This window comes from Notamacropus eugenii, chromosome 3 (genome assembly GCF_028372415.1).
Source record: "Notamacropus eugenii isolate mMacEug1 chromosome 3, mMacEug1.pri_v2, whole genome shotgun sequence".
Lineage (NCBI taxonomy): Eukaryota > Metazoa > Chordata > Mammalia > Diprotodontia > Macropodidae > Notamacropus > Notamacropus eugenii.
This window is the reverse complement of record NC_092874.1, coordinates 127591483-127612680: the sequence shown is the minus strand read 5'-3', so window position 1 is coordinate 127612680 and position 21198 is coordinate 127591483. Positions and strand designations below refer to the sequence as shown.

The 21198-nt window shown below is 35.6% G+C and overlaps 1 protein-coding gene across 4 annotated transcripts in view; it reads right to left on the bottom strand.

Annotated features, from left to right (window-relative positions):
* IQUB (IQ motif and ubiquitin domain containing) overlaps positions 1-21198 on the bottom strand; it is an 88897-nt gene that overhangs the window by 51106 nt on the left and 16593 nt on the right. For all 4 annotated transcript variants that reach the window (XM_072652862.1, XM_072652864.1, XM_072652861.1 and 1 more), the window contains 4 exons: positions 20664-20798; positions 8326-8490; positions 8046-8218; positions 7619-7774 (listed from right to left, as the gene is read on the bottom strand). In XM_072652862.1, coding sequence (XP_072508963.1) covers positions 7619-7774; positions 8046-8218; positions 8326-8490; positions 20664-20798 — 629 coding nt within the window. The remainder of the gene's footprint in view (positions 1-7618; positions 7775-8045; positions 8219-8325; positions 8491-20663; positions 20799-21198) is intronic.

Below are 21198 nucleotides of genomic sequence, written 5' to 3'. Positions count from 1 at the left end.
ATATCAATATATGAAAGATGCTCTAAATCACTAACAGTTACAGAAATACTGATTAACACAGTTCTGAGATACCATCTCATATTCATCAGATTGACAACATTGACAAAAACCAGAAAATGACAAATGTTGAAGAGTCTACAGGAAAATAGGTACAACATTAGGGGACTATTGGTGGAGCTGTGACCTGGTTCAGCCATTCTGGAAAGTAATTTAAAACTATAAACAAAAAAACTATTAAACTGTGAATATCTTACCTTGCAATACCTTTACTAGCTCTATATTCCAAAGAGGTTAAAGGCAATGGAAGAGGACTCATGTACAAAAATATTTATAGTACCTATTTTCAGGGCAGCAAAAAATTGGAAACTGAGGGGGATGTCCATCAATTGGAGAATGGCTAAATAAGTTATTAAAAACAAAGACGATGGGATAATATTGTGCTATACAAAATGATGAAAAGGATGGCTTCAAAAAAAACTGAGATAACTTGTATGAACTGATGCAAAGTAAAGTGAACAGAACCAGAAGAACTTTTTACACACTAAAAACAATATTGTAAAGATAAACAAATCTGAAAGGTTTGGGGGTGCAATAGGGGAGATTAAGTCAAGATGATGGAATAAGGCAGAGATGCACCTGAGCTCTCCCAAATTCTCTTCTAAACAACGTTAAAATAATGTCTTAAAACATATTACAGAGCAGCAGAACCAACAAAAGGATGGGGTGGAACAATTTCCAAGCCCAAGACAACTTAAAAAGTCAGCAGGAAAGGTCTGTCTCAGTGGAGTGAGAGTGGAGTGGAGCCCAGTGTAGACTCTAAACTGGCCAATTAGCAGCAGGCCTTAGGGGCAATTGAATTGGTAGTGGCAGCTTCCAGAGCCCTCAGTCCACTGTTGGTAAAGGTATTGGAAAACTGATCAAAAGGATATTAGAGGGGATCCTTTTCTGGCAATAGGTGCAGGACTCTGTTCTGGGACACCATCCCAGGGCAAAGAGGAGCATTAGCACACTAGACCCTGAGGCCTCAGGGGAGCAAGGAAGGTGATAAAGAGCATCTGTGATCCCTCACAGACTAGTTCACAGGCCAGGAGAGACCACACCTCTCCTTAGATCATACCACCTTGGAAGAACTGAAAACTTTACAGACACCCCCCAACCCACCCAGAATTACCTCTAAAAACAGAAGTACGAAAAACCTGAAGCTTGGGATGGTGTGCTCTCCATCCAAGGAGCATAGCCCAACATGAAGCTAAAAGACAAAAAACAGTCTGAAAAATGAACAAGCAACAAAAAAAATCAGACCGCTGAGTTACTATGGTGACAGGAAAGAGCAAATACAAACTCAGAAGAAGACCACAATGGAAAACCTTAAAGTAAAATGTTAATTTCATGGCCCTGGAAGAGCTCAGAAAGGATTTTTAAATCAAATAAAAAAGGTAGAGGAATAATTTGGAAAAGAAATGACAGTGATGCAAGAAAATCATGAAAAAATAATCAATAGCCTGGTAAAGGAGGCACAAAAATATATTGAAGAAAAAAAACAGAATAGGTCAAATGGCAAAAGAGGCACAAAAATCCACGGAAGAAAAGAACTCTCTAAAATTCAGAACTGGCCAAATGGAAAAGGAGGCACAAAAATTTACTGAAGAAAAAAGGTCCTTAAAAAGTAGAATTGGTCAAATCGAAAAGCAGGTCCAAAAGCGTTCTTAGACATTAGAAAGGCAAGTGAAAGATGAGACATCCATGAGACATCAAAAACAATAAAACAAAATCAAAAGATCAAGAAAATAGAAAAAATATGTGAAATATCTTATCAGAAAAAAATTGACCTGGAAAGCAGATTGAAAATAGATAAATTAAGAATTACTGGAGTATCTGAAAGCTATGATCAAAAAAAGAACCTAGACATCCTATTTCATGTAATTATTAAGGAAAACTTCCCTGATATTCTAGAACCAGAGGATAAAATATAAATTAAAAGAACACTGATCACCTACTGAAAGAGATGCCATAATGAAAACTCCCAAAATTGTTACAGACAAATTCTCGAGCAACTAGGTCAAGGAGGAAATATTGCAAGCAGTCAGAAAGAAGCAATTTAAATATGATGGAACCACAGTCAGGATAACACAAGATTTACTAGCTTATACATTAAAGGACTGGAGGGCTTGGAATATGATATTCTGGAAGGCAAAGGAACTAGGATTGCAACCAAAGATCAACTACCCAGCAAAACTAAGTATAATTCTTTAGGAGAAAAAAAATGGAAATGTAATGAAATTGAAGACTTTCAATCATTCCTGATGAAAAGACCAGTGCTGATTAGAAAATGTGACTTCCAAATCTAAAACTCAAGAGACATTAAAAAGATAAACATGAAATAGAAATCATAAGGGATTCAATAAGGTTAAACTATTTATATCCTACATGGGAAAATGAATGTAACTCCTAAGAACTTTATCATTATTAGTACAGTTAGAAAGAATATACATAGACAGAGTACACTGGGGTGAGTTGACTAAGACAGGATGATACCCCAAAAAATAAAAATTAAGGGGTAAGAAAAAGAGATGCACAAGGAGAAGGTGGAAAGGAGAGGTAGAATGGGGTAAATTATCTCACATAAAAGAGGCAAAAAAGAGCTGTTACAGTGGAGTGGGAAGAGAAGAGGGAGGGGATAATGCTAAAACCTTACTCTCATCAGAAATGGCTCAAAGAGGGAATAACATAAACACCTAGTTGAGCATAAAAATCTATCTTAGCCTACAGGGAAGTAGGAAGGGAGGCAGATAAGGAAAGGTGGGGTACTGACTGAAGGAAGTGTGAACTGAGGGAGGTGGTGGTCATAAGCAAAGCACTTTTCAGAAAGGATGAAATGAAAGGAGAGATAAGGATAAACAGGAAAAAAAGCAGGATGGAGGGAAATATGCAATAATCATAACTGTGAATGTGAATAGGAGGAACTCACCCATAAAACACAAGTAGACAACAGATTGGATTAAAAATCAGAATCCTATGATATGTTTTTTAAAAAAAATACACTTGAAGCAGAGAGACACACACACACACAGAGCAAAGGTAAGGGGCTAGAGCAGAATCTATTATGCTACAGCTGATAATTAAAAAAGGAGAGATAGCAATCATGATCTCAGACAAAGAAAAATCAAAAGAATCTAATTAAAAGAGATAAGTAGGAAAACTAGATTTTGCTAAAAGGTACATAAACAATGTCAATAATAAATATATATGTATGAAATGGCATAGCATTCAAATTCTTAAAGGAAAAGTTAAAAGAGTTACAGGAGGAAATAGCAAAACTATACTAAGTGGAGGACCTCAACTGTCCCCTCTCAGAAGTCAATAAATATAACCAAAAAATAAACCAGAAAGAAGTTAAGGAGATGATTAGAATTTTAGAAGGATTAAATATGATAGACCTCTGAAGAAAACCGAGTGGGAATAGAAAGGAATATACCTTTTTCTCAGCAACACACAGCACCTACACAAAAACTGATCATGTGTCAGGGCATAAAAATCTTACACATAAGACTTAAGAGACATTAAAAAGATAAACATGAAAGGGAAATCATAAGGGATTCAATAAGGTTAAACTATTTATATCCTACATGGAAGATGAATGTAACTCCTAAGAACTTTTCATTATTAACACAGAGTATATATAGACAGAGGACTCTGGGGTGAGTTGACTAACACAGGATGATAACCCAAAAAATAAAAATTAAGGGGTAATATCAATACTAAATATATATGTATGAAATGGTATAGCATTCAAATTCTTAAAGGAAAAGTTAAAAGAGTTACAGGAAGAAATAGCAAAACTATACTAGTGGGGTACCTCAACTGTCCCCTCTCAGAATTCAATAAATGCAAACAAAAAATAAACAAGAAAGAAGTTAAGAAGATGAATAGAACAGAATAGAAAACCAGAAATATAAAATGCATCCCTTTTAGATCAAGATGCAATAAAAACTACATTCAATAAAGGGCTTAGAAGCAAAGATTAAAAATTAAGAAACTAAGTAATCTAATCCTAAAGAACAAGTGGGTCAAAGAAAAAATTATAGAAACAATCAATAATTTCATTTAAAAAGAGTGACAATGAGATAAAGTTATGGGAAGCAGACAGAGCAGTACTTAGGGGAAAATTTAAATCCTAAAATGCTTGCATGAATAATACAGAAAAAGAGCAGATAAAGGAACTGGGCATTCAACTAAAAAAAACAGAAGAACAATTTAAAATTTCCCAATTAAACACCAAATTGGAAATCCTGAAAATTAAAGGAGATATTAATAAAGCTGAAAGTAAGAAATCCATTGAACTAATAAATAAAACCAGAAACTGGTTTTATAGAGGGAAAAGAATAAAATAGATTAACCATTAGTTAATTTGATTTTCTTAAAAAAGAAAGAAAATCAAATTACCAGCATCAAAACTGAAAAGGGTAAATTCATCACGAATGAAGAGGAAATTAAAACAATTACTAGGAGATAATTATATATCAACAAATCTAACAATCTAAGTGAAATGGATGAACATTTACAAAAATACAAATTGCCCAGATTAAAAGAAGAGAAAATATAATATTTAAATAACTCTATCTTAGAAAAAGAAATTGAACAAGCCATCAGTGAGTTCCCTAAGAAAAAACCTCCAAGACCATATAGATTTTAAAGTGAATTATATTAGATATTTAAAAAACAATTAATTGTAACACTATTTGGAAAAATAGGCAAAGAAGGAGTTCTACCAAATTCCTTTTATGACATAAATATGATACTGATATTTAAACCACACAGAGGAAAAACAGACAAAGAAAACTATATACCAATTTCTCTAATGAATATTGATGCAAAATTTTAATAAAATACTAGTTAAAAAGATTACAGCAAAACATCACAAAGATCATACATTTGACCAGGAGGAATTTATACCTGAAATGCAGGACTATTTCAATTCTAAGAAAACCATTTAGCATAACTGACTATTTCAATTAACAAAACCAACAAAAATCATGATTGTCTCAATAGTTACAGAGAAAGCTTTTGACAAAATATGACACTGATTACTATTTAAAAAGAAAAACAACTAGTAAGCATAGGAATAAATGAAGCTCTCCTTAAAATGATAAGTAGTATCTAGCTAAAGCCATCATCAAGCATTATCTACAATGGGGATAAGCTAGAAGCTTCCCCAATAGTATCACGGATGAAGCAAGGGTGCCCATTATCACCATTATTATTCAATGTTGTACTAGAAATGCTAGCTATAGCATTAAGAAAAGAAAAAGAAATTGAAGCCCAGTAGAAAGAGACAGAGAGAGAAATTTCATTTAAAGTAACTGTAGATAGTACATTTCAAGAATTTAGAAAACAGAAAACTAGTCAAAATAAATAAATAATTGTATTAATGATTAATTTATTTGTTTAATGTTTGATTATATAATTATTTAATGATTATTTAAAATAATTTAATCAATAATTAAATAAATAAGTAATTGAGTGAATAAATAAAATAATCAACAACTTTAGTAATGTTGCCAGATATAACATAAGTCCATGATAATCATCAACATTTATGGATAAGGGAAGAATTTATGAACAGAGAAGAGAGAGAGCATTATGAGGTATAAAATGGATAATTTTGATTACATTGAATTTAAAAGTTTTGCACGCACACGCACACACACACACACAAAAACAATTCAGCCATGAAGGAATGCAGAAATGTGGGAGGAAATTTTTACAGCAAGTCTCTCTGATAAAGCCCTCATTTCCCAAATACATAGAGAACTAAGTCAAATTTATAAGAATACAAGTCATTTCCCAGTTGAAAAATAGTCAAAGGACATGAAAAGGCAGTTATGGGAAGAAGAAACCAAAGCTATCTCTAGCCATATGAAAACTGCTCTAAATCAATACTGATCAGAGAAATGCAAATTAAAATCACTCTGAGGTACCATCTCACACCTATGAGATTGGCTAATGTGACAGAAAAGGAAAATGATAAATGTAGAACGGAATATAGGAAAAGTGGGATACTAATGCACTCTTGGCAGAGATGTGAACTGATCTAATCAGTGATAGCCCAAAGGGCCATAAAACTGGACTATAACATGCTTTGACCTAGTAATACCACTATAGATCTGTATCCCAAAGAGATGAAAGGAAAAATAAAAAAATAAAAGAAAGGAAGGAAGGGAGTGGCATATGATTATGATGGAATATTATTGTGGTATAAGAAATGACAATCAGCATGCTTTCAGAAAAACTCAGAATGACTTACATGAACTGATGCAAAGTGAAGTGAGCAGAATCAGGAGAACACTGTACACAGCAACAGCAAGACTGTACAACGATCAGCTGTGATGAGTTAGTTCAGGTTAATATGCCATAAGTTGTTTAATAATTATTTAATAGTTGGACACGTGTTATTTCCATTTTTTTGCTACAGATAATAATGCTGTTGTGAATATTTTGCACAAATATTTCCCTTATTATTGTCAATAACATCTTTAGGGTAGTTTGTAAGGAAATCACTGGATAAGGAATTTTGCAGTCCTTATAATGGTATATTGCTTTTCAAAAGGACTGCACTAATTTCTAGCTCCACTTCTATAGTAGAGGAACATGCCACCAAGGACGGTATCCTGGGCAGGGGAAAGGGAAGGACATGTTCAGAAATGAAGGTGATTTTATTTAAAAACTATCAAAAATGTGCAAATTTAATGAGATGCCTCATTCACAGCTAAGACTCTGAAAGGAACAAGCCAGGCCACTAACAAGTCAAGTGTCTCTATGGCTGAAGACTACTGCTTTCCTAAAATGCCTCTGATTGTAACTAAAGTGCTGCGAAGAATTCACTCATTACATGAGGAAAAGACAGTAATAAAGCCAAGGATTTCGGTTGAAACCAGATGCTGGAAACAGTGGAATTCTACTACTACTGACCAATGTGGCTGTGCCAGGCAGCATCCAGAACAATCTCTGCCAACTAATCTGGTAGTTAGTCCAGAAGGGAAGCATTCAGCCACTCACCCTCCAGACCTACACACATTCAAGACTACTTGTCCAGCAGAGAAGCATCTGCTCTAGTCTACATTTCTATGAAAATGAGCAGGCAACAGTCTCAGCAAGAGCTGTACAATGACATCACTGGAAAATATCAGCAGACCTACAGTACCAAATCTAAGCTGCCCTTCCATGAATGTGCTCCCAAAAGTTATTACCCTCCAAGTTTGAGCTCCAGCCACACATATTCAAACTTCCCATTAATGAGTGTATGAATTTGTGATAGAACATACTCTAGGTTTATGGGGGAAATGTTTTAATGCTCCTTTCCTTACTATACCATTTCATTATATGGCTTGTCTTTGAACTAACTGTATCATCTGGCTAGTTAACAATGGTAAACACATCGATGGGGGCTTGTGACTTCCAGAATGGTTTTAGTGAATGCAGATCCAAAGAGCACCTGGGATCTCATGAAGCTAGCTCTGGAGGGCTTATCCTGTGGGATGCCCTAAGGCACCATGCAGGAAATAGCAAACAGATAATCTAGCATTTTCAGTGCTCAACCATATGAACATAAAGAACTTACCGCTGCCAGTCTTCGTGCATGATACTCAGCTGCTGTAAAATATTTTCCTGGAGTTAACAGTTTATCAGTCATATTAGACACATACACACCAATCTTAGTCATCTGTGTAGATGTTCTACTAGTAGTTGCTATGAGCTTTTTCCTCTCAGTGACTGTCTGGAATAAAAACATATGCTATGTTAAAAGTAACTAGGAGGTTGAAACCCTAAGGTATTCTATTTACTAAGGATATTTTGATTGAATTAAAACTCTTATCTGATAAATACTAACATATTAAACTAAACAAAGTTTTGTTCCATACTACCTTTCAGCTCATTTTTGTTTCTGTTTATCATGCTCTTCACACATGATTATTTCTATCGATTTAATTACTGACAGTCATGTAGCAATGTACTTGAGAATCACATAGAAAAATCACAAACCTTACCTGGGTATCTCTAGAAAAGATGTTCGTTTTTACGGGTGGTTTTTTGGGTACTGTTTGTGTCCCTGCATTATGATATTCTGTCCCTGTTATTTTATGTCTGAATCCACCCAGAAATGGTTTGTGGAAGTCAATTCTTTCAATCTCAACAGTTATATCTTGGTACATTTGAGCACCTATACAGGTAAAAACCAAGGGTGGATAAACAATTCACAATAGTGAGTTTAAAAGTGGCATTTTTAAAGGACTGAAAAACACATTGAAAGAAAATCAAATAAATTACCAGACTGCACTCTGACAGTTAGGATATCATGAACACCGCGTATTTTTCGAAATACTGGTTTGATTGGATAACGAGTTGGATTTAAGGAAAATAATTCCAATTTTACAGTGTCATCTGGCTGAACTCCATGATGCATTAAGGTTTCAGAATCTTTTAGAACTCTCCCTTAAAGAAAAACAGATTATAAGTGAGATAAAGAATAAAAATGTATAAAGTTTTTGTTATGGGCATAGGAAGTGGTTACAGCTGACTGGAATTATATTGTACTATTTAAAGATCAACTGTGGGCTGTTTCCACTTTTTCTTATAATATATTTCTGCAAATTGTGCCATAAATTAATGATAATAAAGTAGTTTGTACAAGAATACCCCACATAAGGTTGTTTCAAACAAGATTTCACAATACTGTCATTAATATAGTATCATGAAACGTCTGTATTAAGTCATTCCCTACTGTTGCATCCTTCCAGACTTTGGCTGTCTATCCTATCTTCCTTCAGAAAATCCCTCCATCTTCTGATTCATGGAAAAGAAAGATTCTAGACAATCAGAATATAATTTTATGATGAACAGAATGTCATATAATCAAAGATAAAACAATTACAAATTGTAACGATCACCTAAAATCATAAAATCATGCGTCATGTCTAAAAACAGCTAAAATTTTATTATACATTGATTAGGCAAAACACCTAATTTGGTATAAAGGCTATGCCTAGCACATTCTATCAAAAACCAACTGGCTTTTGCACCTCCTAAACTTTAGTACTCTGCGGAGGTATAAACCACTTGGCTCTGTCTTACGCTAAACTGGCCCACACTGCCTAAGCAAAAAGTCTACAAGGAATCTCTGCCTCAGTGGCATATAAGCTTATTGAAGGCAAAGTCTTTTGATACCCAAAGACTTATAGACAGTAGGCACATAATAAATGTTAGTTGAATTGGTTCAGGAACAAGCTCCATGTATAGAATCATAGAATCTCATAACAGGATGACTATATTAATTTAACTACTTTAATCTATTTTCACTAGGGTTAATGTTACATTAAAGTAAGGGGGAAAAAAATCACAATATAACACATTTTTATATATACATACATATACACACATACACACGTATATGTTATACATATACATATGTATAACATATGTGTGTGAATATACATATATATATACATACAATATGCAAAATCTAGGCTCTGAGGTAAAAGAAGGGAGAGAAATCACAAAGGAAGTTAGCTTCAGAGTATTACCCTTTCTAGTTTCCTTAAGACTTTATTCCCTTCCACCTATTCTGCCATCCAGGGATATCTTTCTTTTTCACATTTGCATCCCCTGCACTAAGAATAATGCCAGACACAAAGAAGACTCTTAATAAATGTTTATTGACTGATTCCTCATACTTTGTGGTCCAAGTGACACCTGCCTCCTTGTTCTTTGTCCAGGACACTCCATCTCCTAAATACAGGCATCTTCCCTGGCTGTCCCCTATGCCTGGAACTCTGTCCCTCCTCAGCTCTACCTCCTGATTTCCATGGTTTCCTTCAAGTCTCACCTCCTCACCCAGTTTTCCTTAATCCTGTCTGTAGCCTGCTTGCATATACTTGCTTACATATTGTCTCCCCCTAGACATTGGGAGCTTCTTGAGAGCAGAGCCCAATTTTTTACCTTCCTTTGTATTGATAATATTTAATATAAATTTTAGACTTTAATAAGGGCCAAAGTTTGAATTAAGAAGAGCCTGAACCTAATAGTCCCCTTTGTTTAACTTAGAGGATGCCTTTTGACGTCAAGCAAATGGGACTTCCTTACCAGACCCTTCTTCCAGCATCCTAGTGATAAGAGAAAAACACAGATACCTTGGGTTGTAACTTCAGCTTTGTCAACTCTGTTAAGATGAACAACTTCAAAGGCCTGTTTAGGACAGGATGTCTGAAATCTGGGTGATGGGACTTTTTCCTTATCTTGAATCACAAAGGCATGCTACGGAAAGAAGATGCCCATAGCTTGGGATCATAAAACCCAACCGATGCTACTTTGTTTACAGTGTGTTTATCTAAGAGAACTCCTTTCTCACAGCAAAATGTATATAAGCCAGAAGATTTCTGTACTGGGTAGCCAGAACATTTCTGGCTCCATAATGCATTATATTACCATTTTCTTTAATAGGGAATTGATTAATTAATTAAATCATAAAATGTATGCATTTAGCCTGTTGCCTTTTCTCTCTAACCAAGTTTTCAGGTCAACAGTATCTAGGTCTTAGCACTGTGCATGGCAAGGATTCAGGACTGGGAAACCTGCAGGTTCAAGGCCACATGTAGCCCTCTAGGTCCTCAAGTGCGGTCCTTTGACTGAATCCAAACTTCACAAAACAAATCCCCTTAATAAAAGGATTTGTTGTGTAAAACTTAGACTCTGTCAAAAGGCCACACTCAACGACCTAGAAGGCCACATGTGGCCTCAAGGCTGCAGGTTGCACACCTCTGGTAAACACTTAATAAATTCTTATTGACTTTGTCTTTGACCCACAAACTCAGCAACAAAAATTCTAGAAAGAAGCAAAACTACCCAAAACTCTCAAAATAAAATTGCTTTAAAAAGAAAAATATTCACCAAAATGAACACAAACTTCTGACATGATTAAAAAAAAAAGATTATATACTGAAAGACACAGTAGGGGAAAAGCTTAAAACGTGATAGCCTGGACCAAAGAGTACTCCAGATGTGACCTAAAAGGGCATGACTATAACTTTCCTCATTTTGGTCACTACATTTCTCAGTCTCACGCTAAATGAGCTGGTTTTGGCCAAATAACTGCTGAAAATATTAAGCTTCCAATTTACTAAAAATCCCTAGGTCTTTCTCATAAGAACTGATTGATGCCTGGTGAAGTTGGCCTCACTTTACAAGTGATTTTTGAACCCAAGTTTAGGACTTTACATTCACTCCTGTCAAATTTTATCTTATGAAATTTAAAAGTTTCAGTTAAATTTAAAAGTTCCAGCTAAAATTAGAAAAGAAAAAGTTAATTAGGAAAATGTTTGTAGCAAGCTTTTCTAATAAGGTCTCATTATCAAAATATATAAGAAACTAACTCAAATGTATAAGAATAAGAGTCATTTCCCAAATGACAAATAAATGGCCAAAGGATATGAATAGGGTAGTTCTCAAGGAAAGAAATCCAAGCTCTCAACAGTCATGTGAAAAAATGTCCCAAATCACCAATAATTAGACAAATGCAAATTAAAGCAATGCTGAAGTTTCACTGCATAAGTATCAAACTGGCAAAGTAAATGTCATTACAAAAAGAAAGTAAGAGATTCTATTAGGTGGAAGCAAAGAAAGAGAGTATTCCAGGCCTGAAGGATGACCAGTGTAAAGGCACGACGTGGTGGGTGAGAGATGATATGGAAGGCAGGTCTGACTATGGAGCCAAGAGGGGAGGAAGTAAAAGAACAAAGAGATTCTAAGAGAGGTTGGGATTAGGGCTTTAAAAGCTAAAGGGAGACGTTCTATTTGATCTTAGAGGCAACAGGGAACCAGTGAAGTTTACTGAGTAGTTAATCAGTCAAATATGCAACAAAGGGAAATGCCTTAGGTGACTATGTGGAGACAGGCCTGGAATGGGGAGAGACCTGAGGCTGAAACCAAATAAAAGGACATTGCAACAAGTTAGGCAAGAGATGCTGAAGTCCTGAACTAACATGTTGGCAGTACGGGTGGAGAGAGGAGGACAGATGTAAGACAGTAAGGTTTGGCAGATGATTGACTATCTGGGGCGAGGGAGAGTGAGGAGTCACAAAAAATGCAGAAAAAATTGAATGTGGGAAATTGAGAGGATGGTAGTGCCTTCAACATAAATACAGACATTTGGAAAGGGGGTGGGCTTAAGGGGAAAATGTCATAGTTCTAACATACTAAGTCTGAAACGTCTCCAGGTACATCCAGTTTGAAATGTCCAATAGATAAATTGGTAATGCAGGCCGGAGACTTTAGGGAGACTGTAGCTGGAAAGATAAACCTGTGAGTCATCTGCATAGAGATGATACTTAAAGCCACAGGAGCTAGGTCACTAAGAAAGAAAAGGTGAAGGAAGAGAAGGGGAATGTAGAGGAGGAGCCACACAGAGGGAACAGGATATGGATGATGAACCAGCAAAGAACATCAAGAAGGTTTAATTAGACAAGGAGGAGGAGAATCAAGAAAGAGCACTGTCAAAATCCACCTGGGACAGCATATCAGCAAGAAGTAGGGGGGCAGCAGTGTCAAACTCAGCAAACAAGTCACGAAGAATGAAGACTGAATATTTTTTAAATCAGATAAACAGAACAAATATATTTTGCTAAAACAAGAAGCACACATCAGTGAGATGGTCAATAATAGGAAGAAAGTAGAACTACTCAACTCATGCTGCTTCAGGCTTGTCAGGGATGATTGCTAAATTAGAAAATTGGTCAGGCAAGTCAAACCAAAGATAATTGGTAAAGATTTAAAAAATTTAGTTGGCTACAAGCTGAATATGAGGCAGAAACATGATATGGCTGTCAAAAAAGTCAGTTATCTTAGGTTACATTAATAGAAATAGTACATTTTAGAGACCATGACTAAAATATTATGCTCATTTCAGTGTAGTGTCTTTTAAAAGGTCCAGGATGGTAAGAGAATCCAAAATCATATTACATGAGGATTAGCTAGAGGAATTGGATATGTTTGGGTTAAAGAAAAGGTGTAGGGGAAAAGGGAAGGATAGGTATATATGACATTTGTCTTCAATTATTTCAAGGATTGTCATATGGAAAAGGTACTTGTTTTATTTAGTGTAACTGCAGGGTACTGAACTTCCAGTCAACAGAAAGCAAAACTTCCTAAAACTTGCAGTTGTCAGAAAATGGAATAGCCTGCCTTGTGAGAAGTGAACTCACTGTTACTGAAATTATTAGTTAAAAATAACCTTTTAAAATTATACTTAACTTCATTCATTAGTCTCTGATCATTCTGAGCTTTAGCATTTACCATTTTTATAGGACCTCTTATATTGGTCATCTGTTACTCAGCCTCATTTTCATTTTCTTTACAGCTCTTTCTTAAATCTAAATTGTTTGTTGAGTTCATCCATCTAAATTGGTCTCTTTAGACGATTCCCATTTTTATTCCCCACTGGAAATGTTTCCCTTTATATTCTCAAAAACTTCATTCTTGAGAATTTCCCAACCTTCTCTAGCTGATTTCCCATGAGAATTTTAGTTCACAGGTTCCTACCAACCCTTCTGAACCCTCTGAAATATGATTTCCCAAATCTGGGATGCATATGAGACTATACCTGGCTTTCCCGTCACCATAAACTCTAACATGATGAGAAGTCCATCATTTCCATCCCAGAAACTCATTTCTCCTTGTTGGTAAAAATCAGATTCAGAATAAAATTTTCCCTTGATGCTTCCTCTACCCTTTGAAGGATGAAATTATCATTAAGTCAAATCAAGAAGTTATTCATTGCTCTGCATTTGGCAGAGAGAAAATTCCAGCAGATGTCTGGACAGCAGATATATTCTATCACTGAACTGTTATTCTTCTGTGCCAGACTCATGATCTGTTTCCCAAACTCCTTCTCTATTTCCTCTTTCTGTGCAGGTTATTTGTAATATTACTCTCAGGATAAAATCACTTCTATTTCTCCCTCTATTGACTTTCACCCAATTGCTCCTGCTTCTAGCTCCTGCACTCCCTCACCTAAGCACACCTTTCCAATATACAATCCTAGCCTACCCTAGCTTTCACATTTTACCTTGAATAAGGCATTCTCATATAGTAGAAGAACCAAATAATAACCAAATTCCCGTCATCAGTGATACCTTTGTACTCAAATTTGCCTCCTTGCATTAGAACCACTATTTCATCCAGCTTATTGATTAACTTCAGACATATGGATATAGACATTTGAGTCTAGCAGTTTAATTACTGCCACCTTTATATTCTGTGTCCTATGAACATCTGGGTGGTCTCAACTGTTTGTCTTTCTTTAATATAGCTACTCTCTAAGGTATCTAGCTTAGGGGAAATACCAAGCAATATTTTCTCTTCTTGATTCTTTTTTCATTTAAAACCCTTTTGATGTGACTTGGAAAAAACAGACAAAAATCATATTTATTAGCTTTTGTTAGAGGTACTCCATCCCTGGCCAGGACTCCATAATATCTAGATTTTAAACCATAAGCCAGTAGTTCAAATCTTATTATCAGGTACCATCTTCTTAACCTCTATTAACTTCCCAAATCAATTTTTCTCTTCTGCAGTATCCCTTGCCTTCAGTAGTTAACAGTGAAGAACATACAACCTGTATCCATAGCTATATTCTTCAATTTCTGGTCCAAAACTTCATAAGATTTGGCAATTTTTTTAGATTCCTTTTAGCAGTATCATCTGTGCCACATGAATCACCATAAGTCAGATAATAGATATTCTGACAAATCTTGGGGGATTCTCTTTCTAGAGACAGGCCCCGAAAAGACAAGGGAGGTCTATATATACTACTGTTCTCAGGCTGATAAAAAACTGCATGAGTTCCCCTCTATAAGGAACCAACTGCCACTCCAATTTACATTTTTCCTTGATCTGTGTCTTGCCACTGGCCTCTGATGACTCTGGAGAAGACAGTGAGGCTGACAACTTTACACAGTTCTGCTTAACTTAAATCTAATTCATGCACACGTCAAGATATCACCCTCATGATGCCATTGGTCCAGTAAAGATGACCAACCAACAGCTCCTTCTCCTTTTACACATGCATAGACCTCCCTGTCTTTATGAAGGATAAAGAAACAAACATTCTTTGCCCTACTAATTCCAGCAGCCTAGAGCAGTGGCCTAGATCAGAGAGGCTCACAGGGGGACTTCCAGGTCACATCAGCAACAAGATGATCTGCATGACTATAATGGTAATTTAAAGTTAATGGTGGGTGGGGGAAAAAGTTAAAAGATCTTTCCCACCCATTAATAGGCCTCAATACCTTTTGCTATTTTCTATTGAGGAACTGGGTCAAAGAGCCATGCCCTCCCATAGTGTATAAATATTCTGACATGAGGTTTTAATTTGGGGCTTACTCATTGGAAGTGTTTGTTTGGCCAGATGAGACTATGAGCAGCCACTAATGAGTCCCTCGGCTTTGAAAACCCAGATGTTGGTGCTTCTCTCTCTGGTAACTATGTACATATGTAATGGTCAGACAGCTGAATCTATCTGTTGATCTGTGATGTACATATTGGTAATGCTCAGACAACTGGAAGCCCTGTCTGTTGATCTTTATTTCTCTGTTTGTATTTTCTCTGAAGTTCAAGGTGCTGACTTTTTCACCTGAAATAAGTGAATGTTACTTTACTTGATCAAAGTAGATTATTGACCCCTCAAAATTTGCTTTCCTTTTAGAAAAATAGATCTAAGAACCTGTACAGCAGGTCCTCCTGTGTATGCTGGGGTCCTAGCTGTTACAATGACTTCTCAAACTTCTCTAAAAGAAAAATTAGGCACTAAAGATAAAGCAACTCTAGCTGGCTTCATGGTCTAAGACACTCAGAATCCAAAAAAACGGCTAAAAACTCCCACAAAAAGTGGGTACTGACTGACCCTTAGTTCACTCAGCAACCATCTTACACCTCCCATACTATCATCAGCAAGGCTGAACTAACAGTCCTAAGAACCTGACACAGGCACATCATAAAATACACCCTCAGGCTCAGTTCTCCTCCTCCCTCTTTCCAGTGCTATAAAGACTCCAGCTTTAGGTGACAGAAGTTTGCCTGGGTTGAAACAGACAACCAGCGGAGCCATAAAACTTCAGGAATCAAAGTTTGTTGGGGGCCACAACCCCATAGTGCCAGTGTGGCAGACCTCTGAACTGCCAGTGCCAGGCCAGAAAATGAAGGAAGAGGACAGGAAACCGGGACAGGACACTGTGTAACTGGGCTGCACAGCATTCCACTAAGCCCAAAAGAAAGAACATGGCATCCAGCTGAGACCAGTTCCGTCAACTCCAAAGTCATTTGGGGCAGAGATCTGTGCTGATGAACAGCAAATTGTCCAGTATAAGATGAAACTGAAAAGCTTTAAGACCCAGTCCCCAAGGAAACCCCTACAGAAGAGAGGAAGACAGAAAATGAATAGGGGAAAATTGGAGGAAAACATTTTAAAAGACTGCAATTACCAAAGCTCTCAGGCACAAGAATGCTCAGAGACCTTGAACATTAGCAGATAAATCATCAGGGAAAACATTAACAGTAGAAGAAAATATGATCTCCAGATCTAGTTAATGAGTTCAGGTATCTATGAATAAATAATGCAAAACAAAATAAAATGATATAACACTTGATGAAACAGAGGATCCTGTGAAATTTAAGAACACTGAACATACTGAACATACTGTTCCTGAGTGATTCAAAAGAGAAATGAGAATTGTAAGGGCAGATTTTATGGCCTGCACAGCAAAAATAAAGAACAGAACAGAAAAACTTAAATCTATGATAGTAAGTCTCACCAAAGAAACAAAAGAGAGGACAAGGACAATCCAGAAGAAGTGAAGCAAAAAACAATAACACTAAAAGAAAATATCCTCACTATGTAAGAAATGGGAAGCTTGGTAGCACAGTGAATAAGTGTCAGGTCTGAAGTCTAAAAGACCTGAGTTCAAATCTGCCCTTACTAGCTGTGTGACCCTGGGCAAGTCATCTAACTCTGGTTGCATCAATTCCTCCACATGTAAAATGAGCTGGAGAAGGAAATGGCAAACCATTCCAACATATTTGTCAAGAAAACGCCAAACAGGATCACTAAGATTCAGAAATAACTGAAACGAATGAACAATAACAATCCAAGAAAAATACACTGGGCTTGAAGACAGGATGGGTAGAGACAACCCAGGTCTCCCAGAAGAACATGACAAAACAAAAGAAACAAAAAAACTTTAACATAATACAAGAAAAAATACAAAAGAACTGCCCAAAACTTTTAAATACAGAAAATTAAATATCAATTGAAAAAATTCATAGATCACTTCCAAAAAAATCCAAGGCAGCAAACTGCAAGATACAAAGAGGTTAAATTCAACAATTCAATTAGGAAACAACAGCCTCTGCAAACAATCAGGAGAAAGTCCTTCAAATACAAAGGAAAAAAGATTCAAATAACACAAGACCTTTCTAAAACCACTAGAAAATACAAGAGGGTATGGGATAATGTGCTCCAAAGAGCAATGAAGCTCAGGATGCAGCCCAGGTTGATCTACCCTGCAAATTGGAGTTTAACCATAAACAACAAAAAGATAGACAGAAACTCAGTGTTTGATAAAGCCAAAATCATAAACTACCTAGAGAAAAAAATCCTCATTTATATTTATTTTTATTTTAACAAAAAAGTATTTTTATCCTTATTTATATTTTATCAAAATAAGCTGGGAAAATAAGAAAGTAGTCTGGGGGAAATTAGTCTTAGACCAACACCTTCTACCACATTTTACAATATATTTCAAATGAATATGTAACCTTAATATTGAAGATCATAATATAAAAATTTAGAAAAAAACAGACCATAGGTGTGTGTAGGAGATATAGTCTTAGCCAAACAAGAAATAGAGGCAATTACCAAATATAAAATAGATATTTTTGATTGCTTGAAACTGAAAAGCTTCTGCACAGACAAAATTAATGCATCAAAGAAAAGAAAGAAAGTAGTTAAATGGGAAACAATCTTTGTATCAATTTTTTTGAAAAGGTTTAGTATTCAAGATATATTAACTACATATATACATATATATGTATATATATATGACTAATAGCCATATATGTGGTCAAAGAATATGAAATTCTCAAAAGAAGAACTGCAAAGTACTAACAACCACATGAAAGAAGGCACCAAAAAACTGATGAGAAAAATGACATATCAAAACAACACCAAAGTTTTACTTCATGCCCTAAAAATTGTCAGAGGACAAAAAATAGAAATAGTCAAGCAGAACTGTGAAATGACAGATGCACCAATACAATGCTGTTGGTGGAGATGTGAAATAGCCCAAGCAATTTGGAAAGTAATTTGGAATTATGCAAATAAAGTGACTAAAATGTCCACACTCCTTAAATCAGAGACTTCATTAATGGGCTTATTTATACCCCAAGGACACCATCAATAAGAAGTGCCATATACTCCAAAATATTTATAGCAAAACTTTTTGTGAGAGCTAAGAATTGTAAACAAAGGAGATGTCCATCAATTGGGGAATGGCTAAACAAATTGTGGTACATGTATGTAACAGAACGTTACTGTATTGTAAGAAATTATGTATATGATGAATACAGAAAAGCATGGAAAGATCTGTATGAACTGATGGAGAATGAAGTAAGTAGAAACAAGAAAAAACAAATAGACACAGTAACCACAACAATATAAATGGTAAAATGGAAAAACTAGACTCTAAAATTAAAAAATAAATGTAATAAAATTTTAAAGATGAGAAAATAGGACACACCCAACCCACTCATCTGTGGAGGTGTACAGAACATGTTTTCAAGCTTTTATATTTTTTTATCAGTTGTGCTAAGATTTTTTCTCTCAAAAAATACTATTTATTATAATATGAAAAGGCTTTCTAGAAAGGGTTAGGGGAGGGATACTTGGAATAACTAAGATGATGTAACACACAAGATATTTTTAAAAACTTATTTATTTTAAAATGATCTCACAGGGCTAAAACTCACCCCGTCTACTCACCCCTAAAAATCTGACTATTGAGAGGCAGCAGAGTGGCACAGTAAGACTAACTACAGGGTTTGGAATCAGACTTCAGTTGCAATCTTCCCTTAATATCGCAGTCCTAACACTTAATAGCCAAATGACAATAAGCATTTAACTTCCCTGTGCCTCAGTTTTCTGAGGACTTAAGGGCTTCTAAGGTCCCTTTCAGCTCTAAATTACAATTCAGATTGTACAACAGAATTACAATTCCATAGTTAATCTCTCTCCCTCTTACAATCAAACTACTCCAATGTGGTCTATACCTGGTGCTCTCACTTTATCTCCATACATTCCTTTCTGAGTCTTCTGCAGTCTGGTTCCTGGAATCATCAAACTAATGGAATTTCTTTCAAAAGATTGCCAAAGACTTCCTTATCAAATATGACAATCCTTTCTCAGACTAACCTACCTTATAATTCTGCAGCATTTAACACTGTTGACCAGCACTCTATCTCTAACATCTCTCTTCTTCTGGCTATTCTTTCCTGGGTTTGCTCTCCTCCTCAACTACATTATAAACTATATTATAAAAGACATGGATCCCACAGTTCAACCTGCAGCAGCTAGGTAACACAGTAGATAGACCAATGGGCCTCAAGTCAAGAAGATGTGGGCTCGAACTGAGCCTCTGGCATTTACTATCTGAAAAATCTTGAGCAAGTCACTTAACTTGTGTCTGCCTCAGTTTCTTCAACTGTAAAATTTGGATAATAATAGCACCTAACCTTCCCTGGGCTGCTCTGAGGATCAAACAAGATAACACTTGTAAAGTACTTGGCACAGCGACAGTCTGTGGTGTCATGACACATAGTAAGTACTATTGTATAAATACTTACTTCCTTTCCTTCTTACTATAGTATTAGACACATGGCGTTCAATAAATAGTGATCAATTTAGGATATAAGTGCAATAGGTATTTGTTGAACTAACTTGTTATATTACTTTTCTTATTCTCCTTCTGGAAATCTGACTGACCTAGGATATTGATTTGGCTGTTTGAATACAGTTACTTTGCTCAAAAAAGTCCTAAGTGCTCAAAAACTGAAGTGTTCAATTTTAAAAAGTGCTAAGTTGAAGTCCAGGGCTCCTATGTTTGCACTGAGACCAAAGATTTGGGTATCTGAAGCAATCTTTTTAGTACTGTGGATGAATACAAAAAAGTTCACATTCCCCTGAAAATGTTTTTATTGGACGTTTATAAATGAGAAATCAAATAATTTAACCAAAATCTTTGAGTTAATGGCACCAATAAGACATAGCCTTATGAAAAGTTTCCTTAAGTTGTTTCAGCGTCCTTAAGTAGATTTGCAAAGTTTCAGATCCAATCTCACACGTATCTAGTATAACTTCAATAAGTGTTTTTCCATTTCTTTGGCAAAATCTAAGCAGACCTAATACTTTGAAAATGACATTGAGATTGACAAAGGTAATGCACATTAATGAGCTAAACCATATCATTCTATTACTAAATAAATTTAAATTTAATTCTAAAACTAAGAAAACTTGATTTTTTAAACATGACAAATCTAAATAAACTTCACTAGTTCAAAGAACTTACCTTGGTACTTGAATTGTAGACTTCTAGGTGGTATTTCTAAGAGCTGTGAAAAGTGTTCCTTGAGTTGTTTTAAAAAGACACCAATTTTAAAATTTAATGTAACTATCTGGTCCGCAGGAATAAGCATAACTCTTACTGCGCAAAGAAGGAAAAAAATAGTCAATTTATCCCTTCATACCAGGGGCCAACAAACTTCAGTCCATTTCAAAGATGGCACACAGGGGATGACTTTACCCCAGTTGCCAGTCCCTCTGTCTCTGCCACCAATGAGAACCAGTTCTCATTCACTCTGAGAACTGACATAAGCCATCCACTTATCCCTAAATGTCCATGTTTGTGAAAATATTCACCCTTGTCTCACTCTTATAAAGAATATGATGTATTCTTTAAAATACATCATAAGGAAAAGGTAAAAAAAAAAAAAACACCAAAATCTGTTACCATGTAAAGTTTGCCAACTCCTAATTTATATGATTTATCCAATTATAGAAAATACCTCTGTAAATGAACATTTAGAAGAATCAGCAATGGAAAC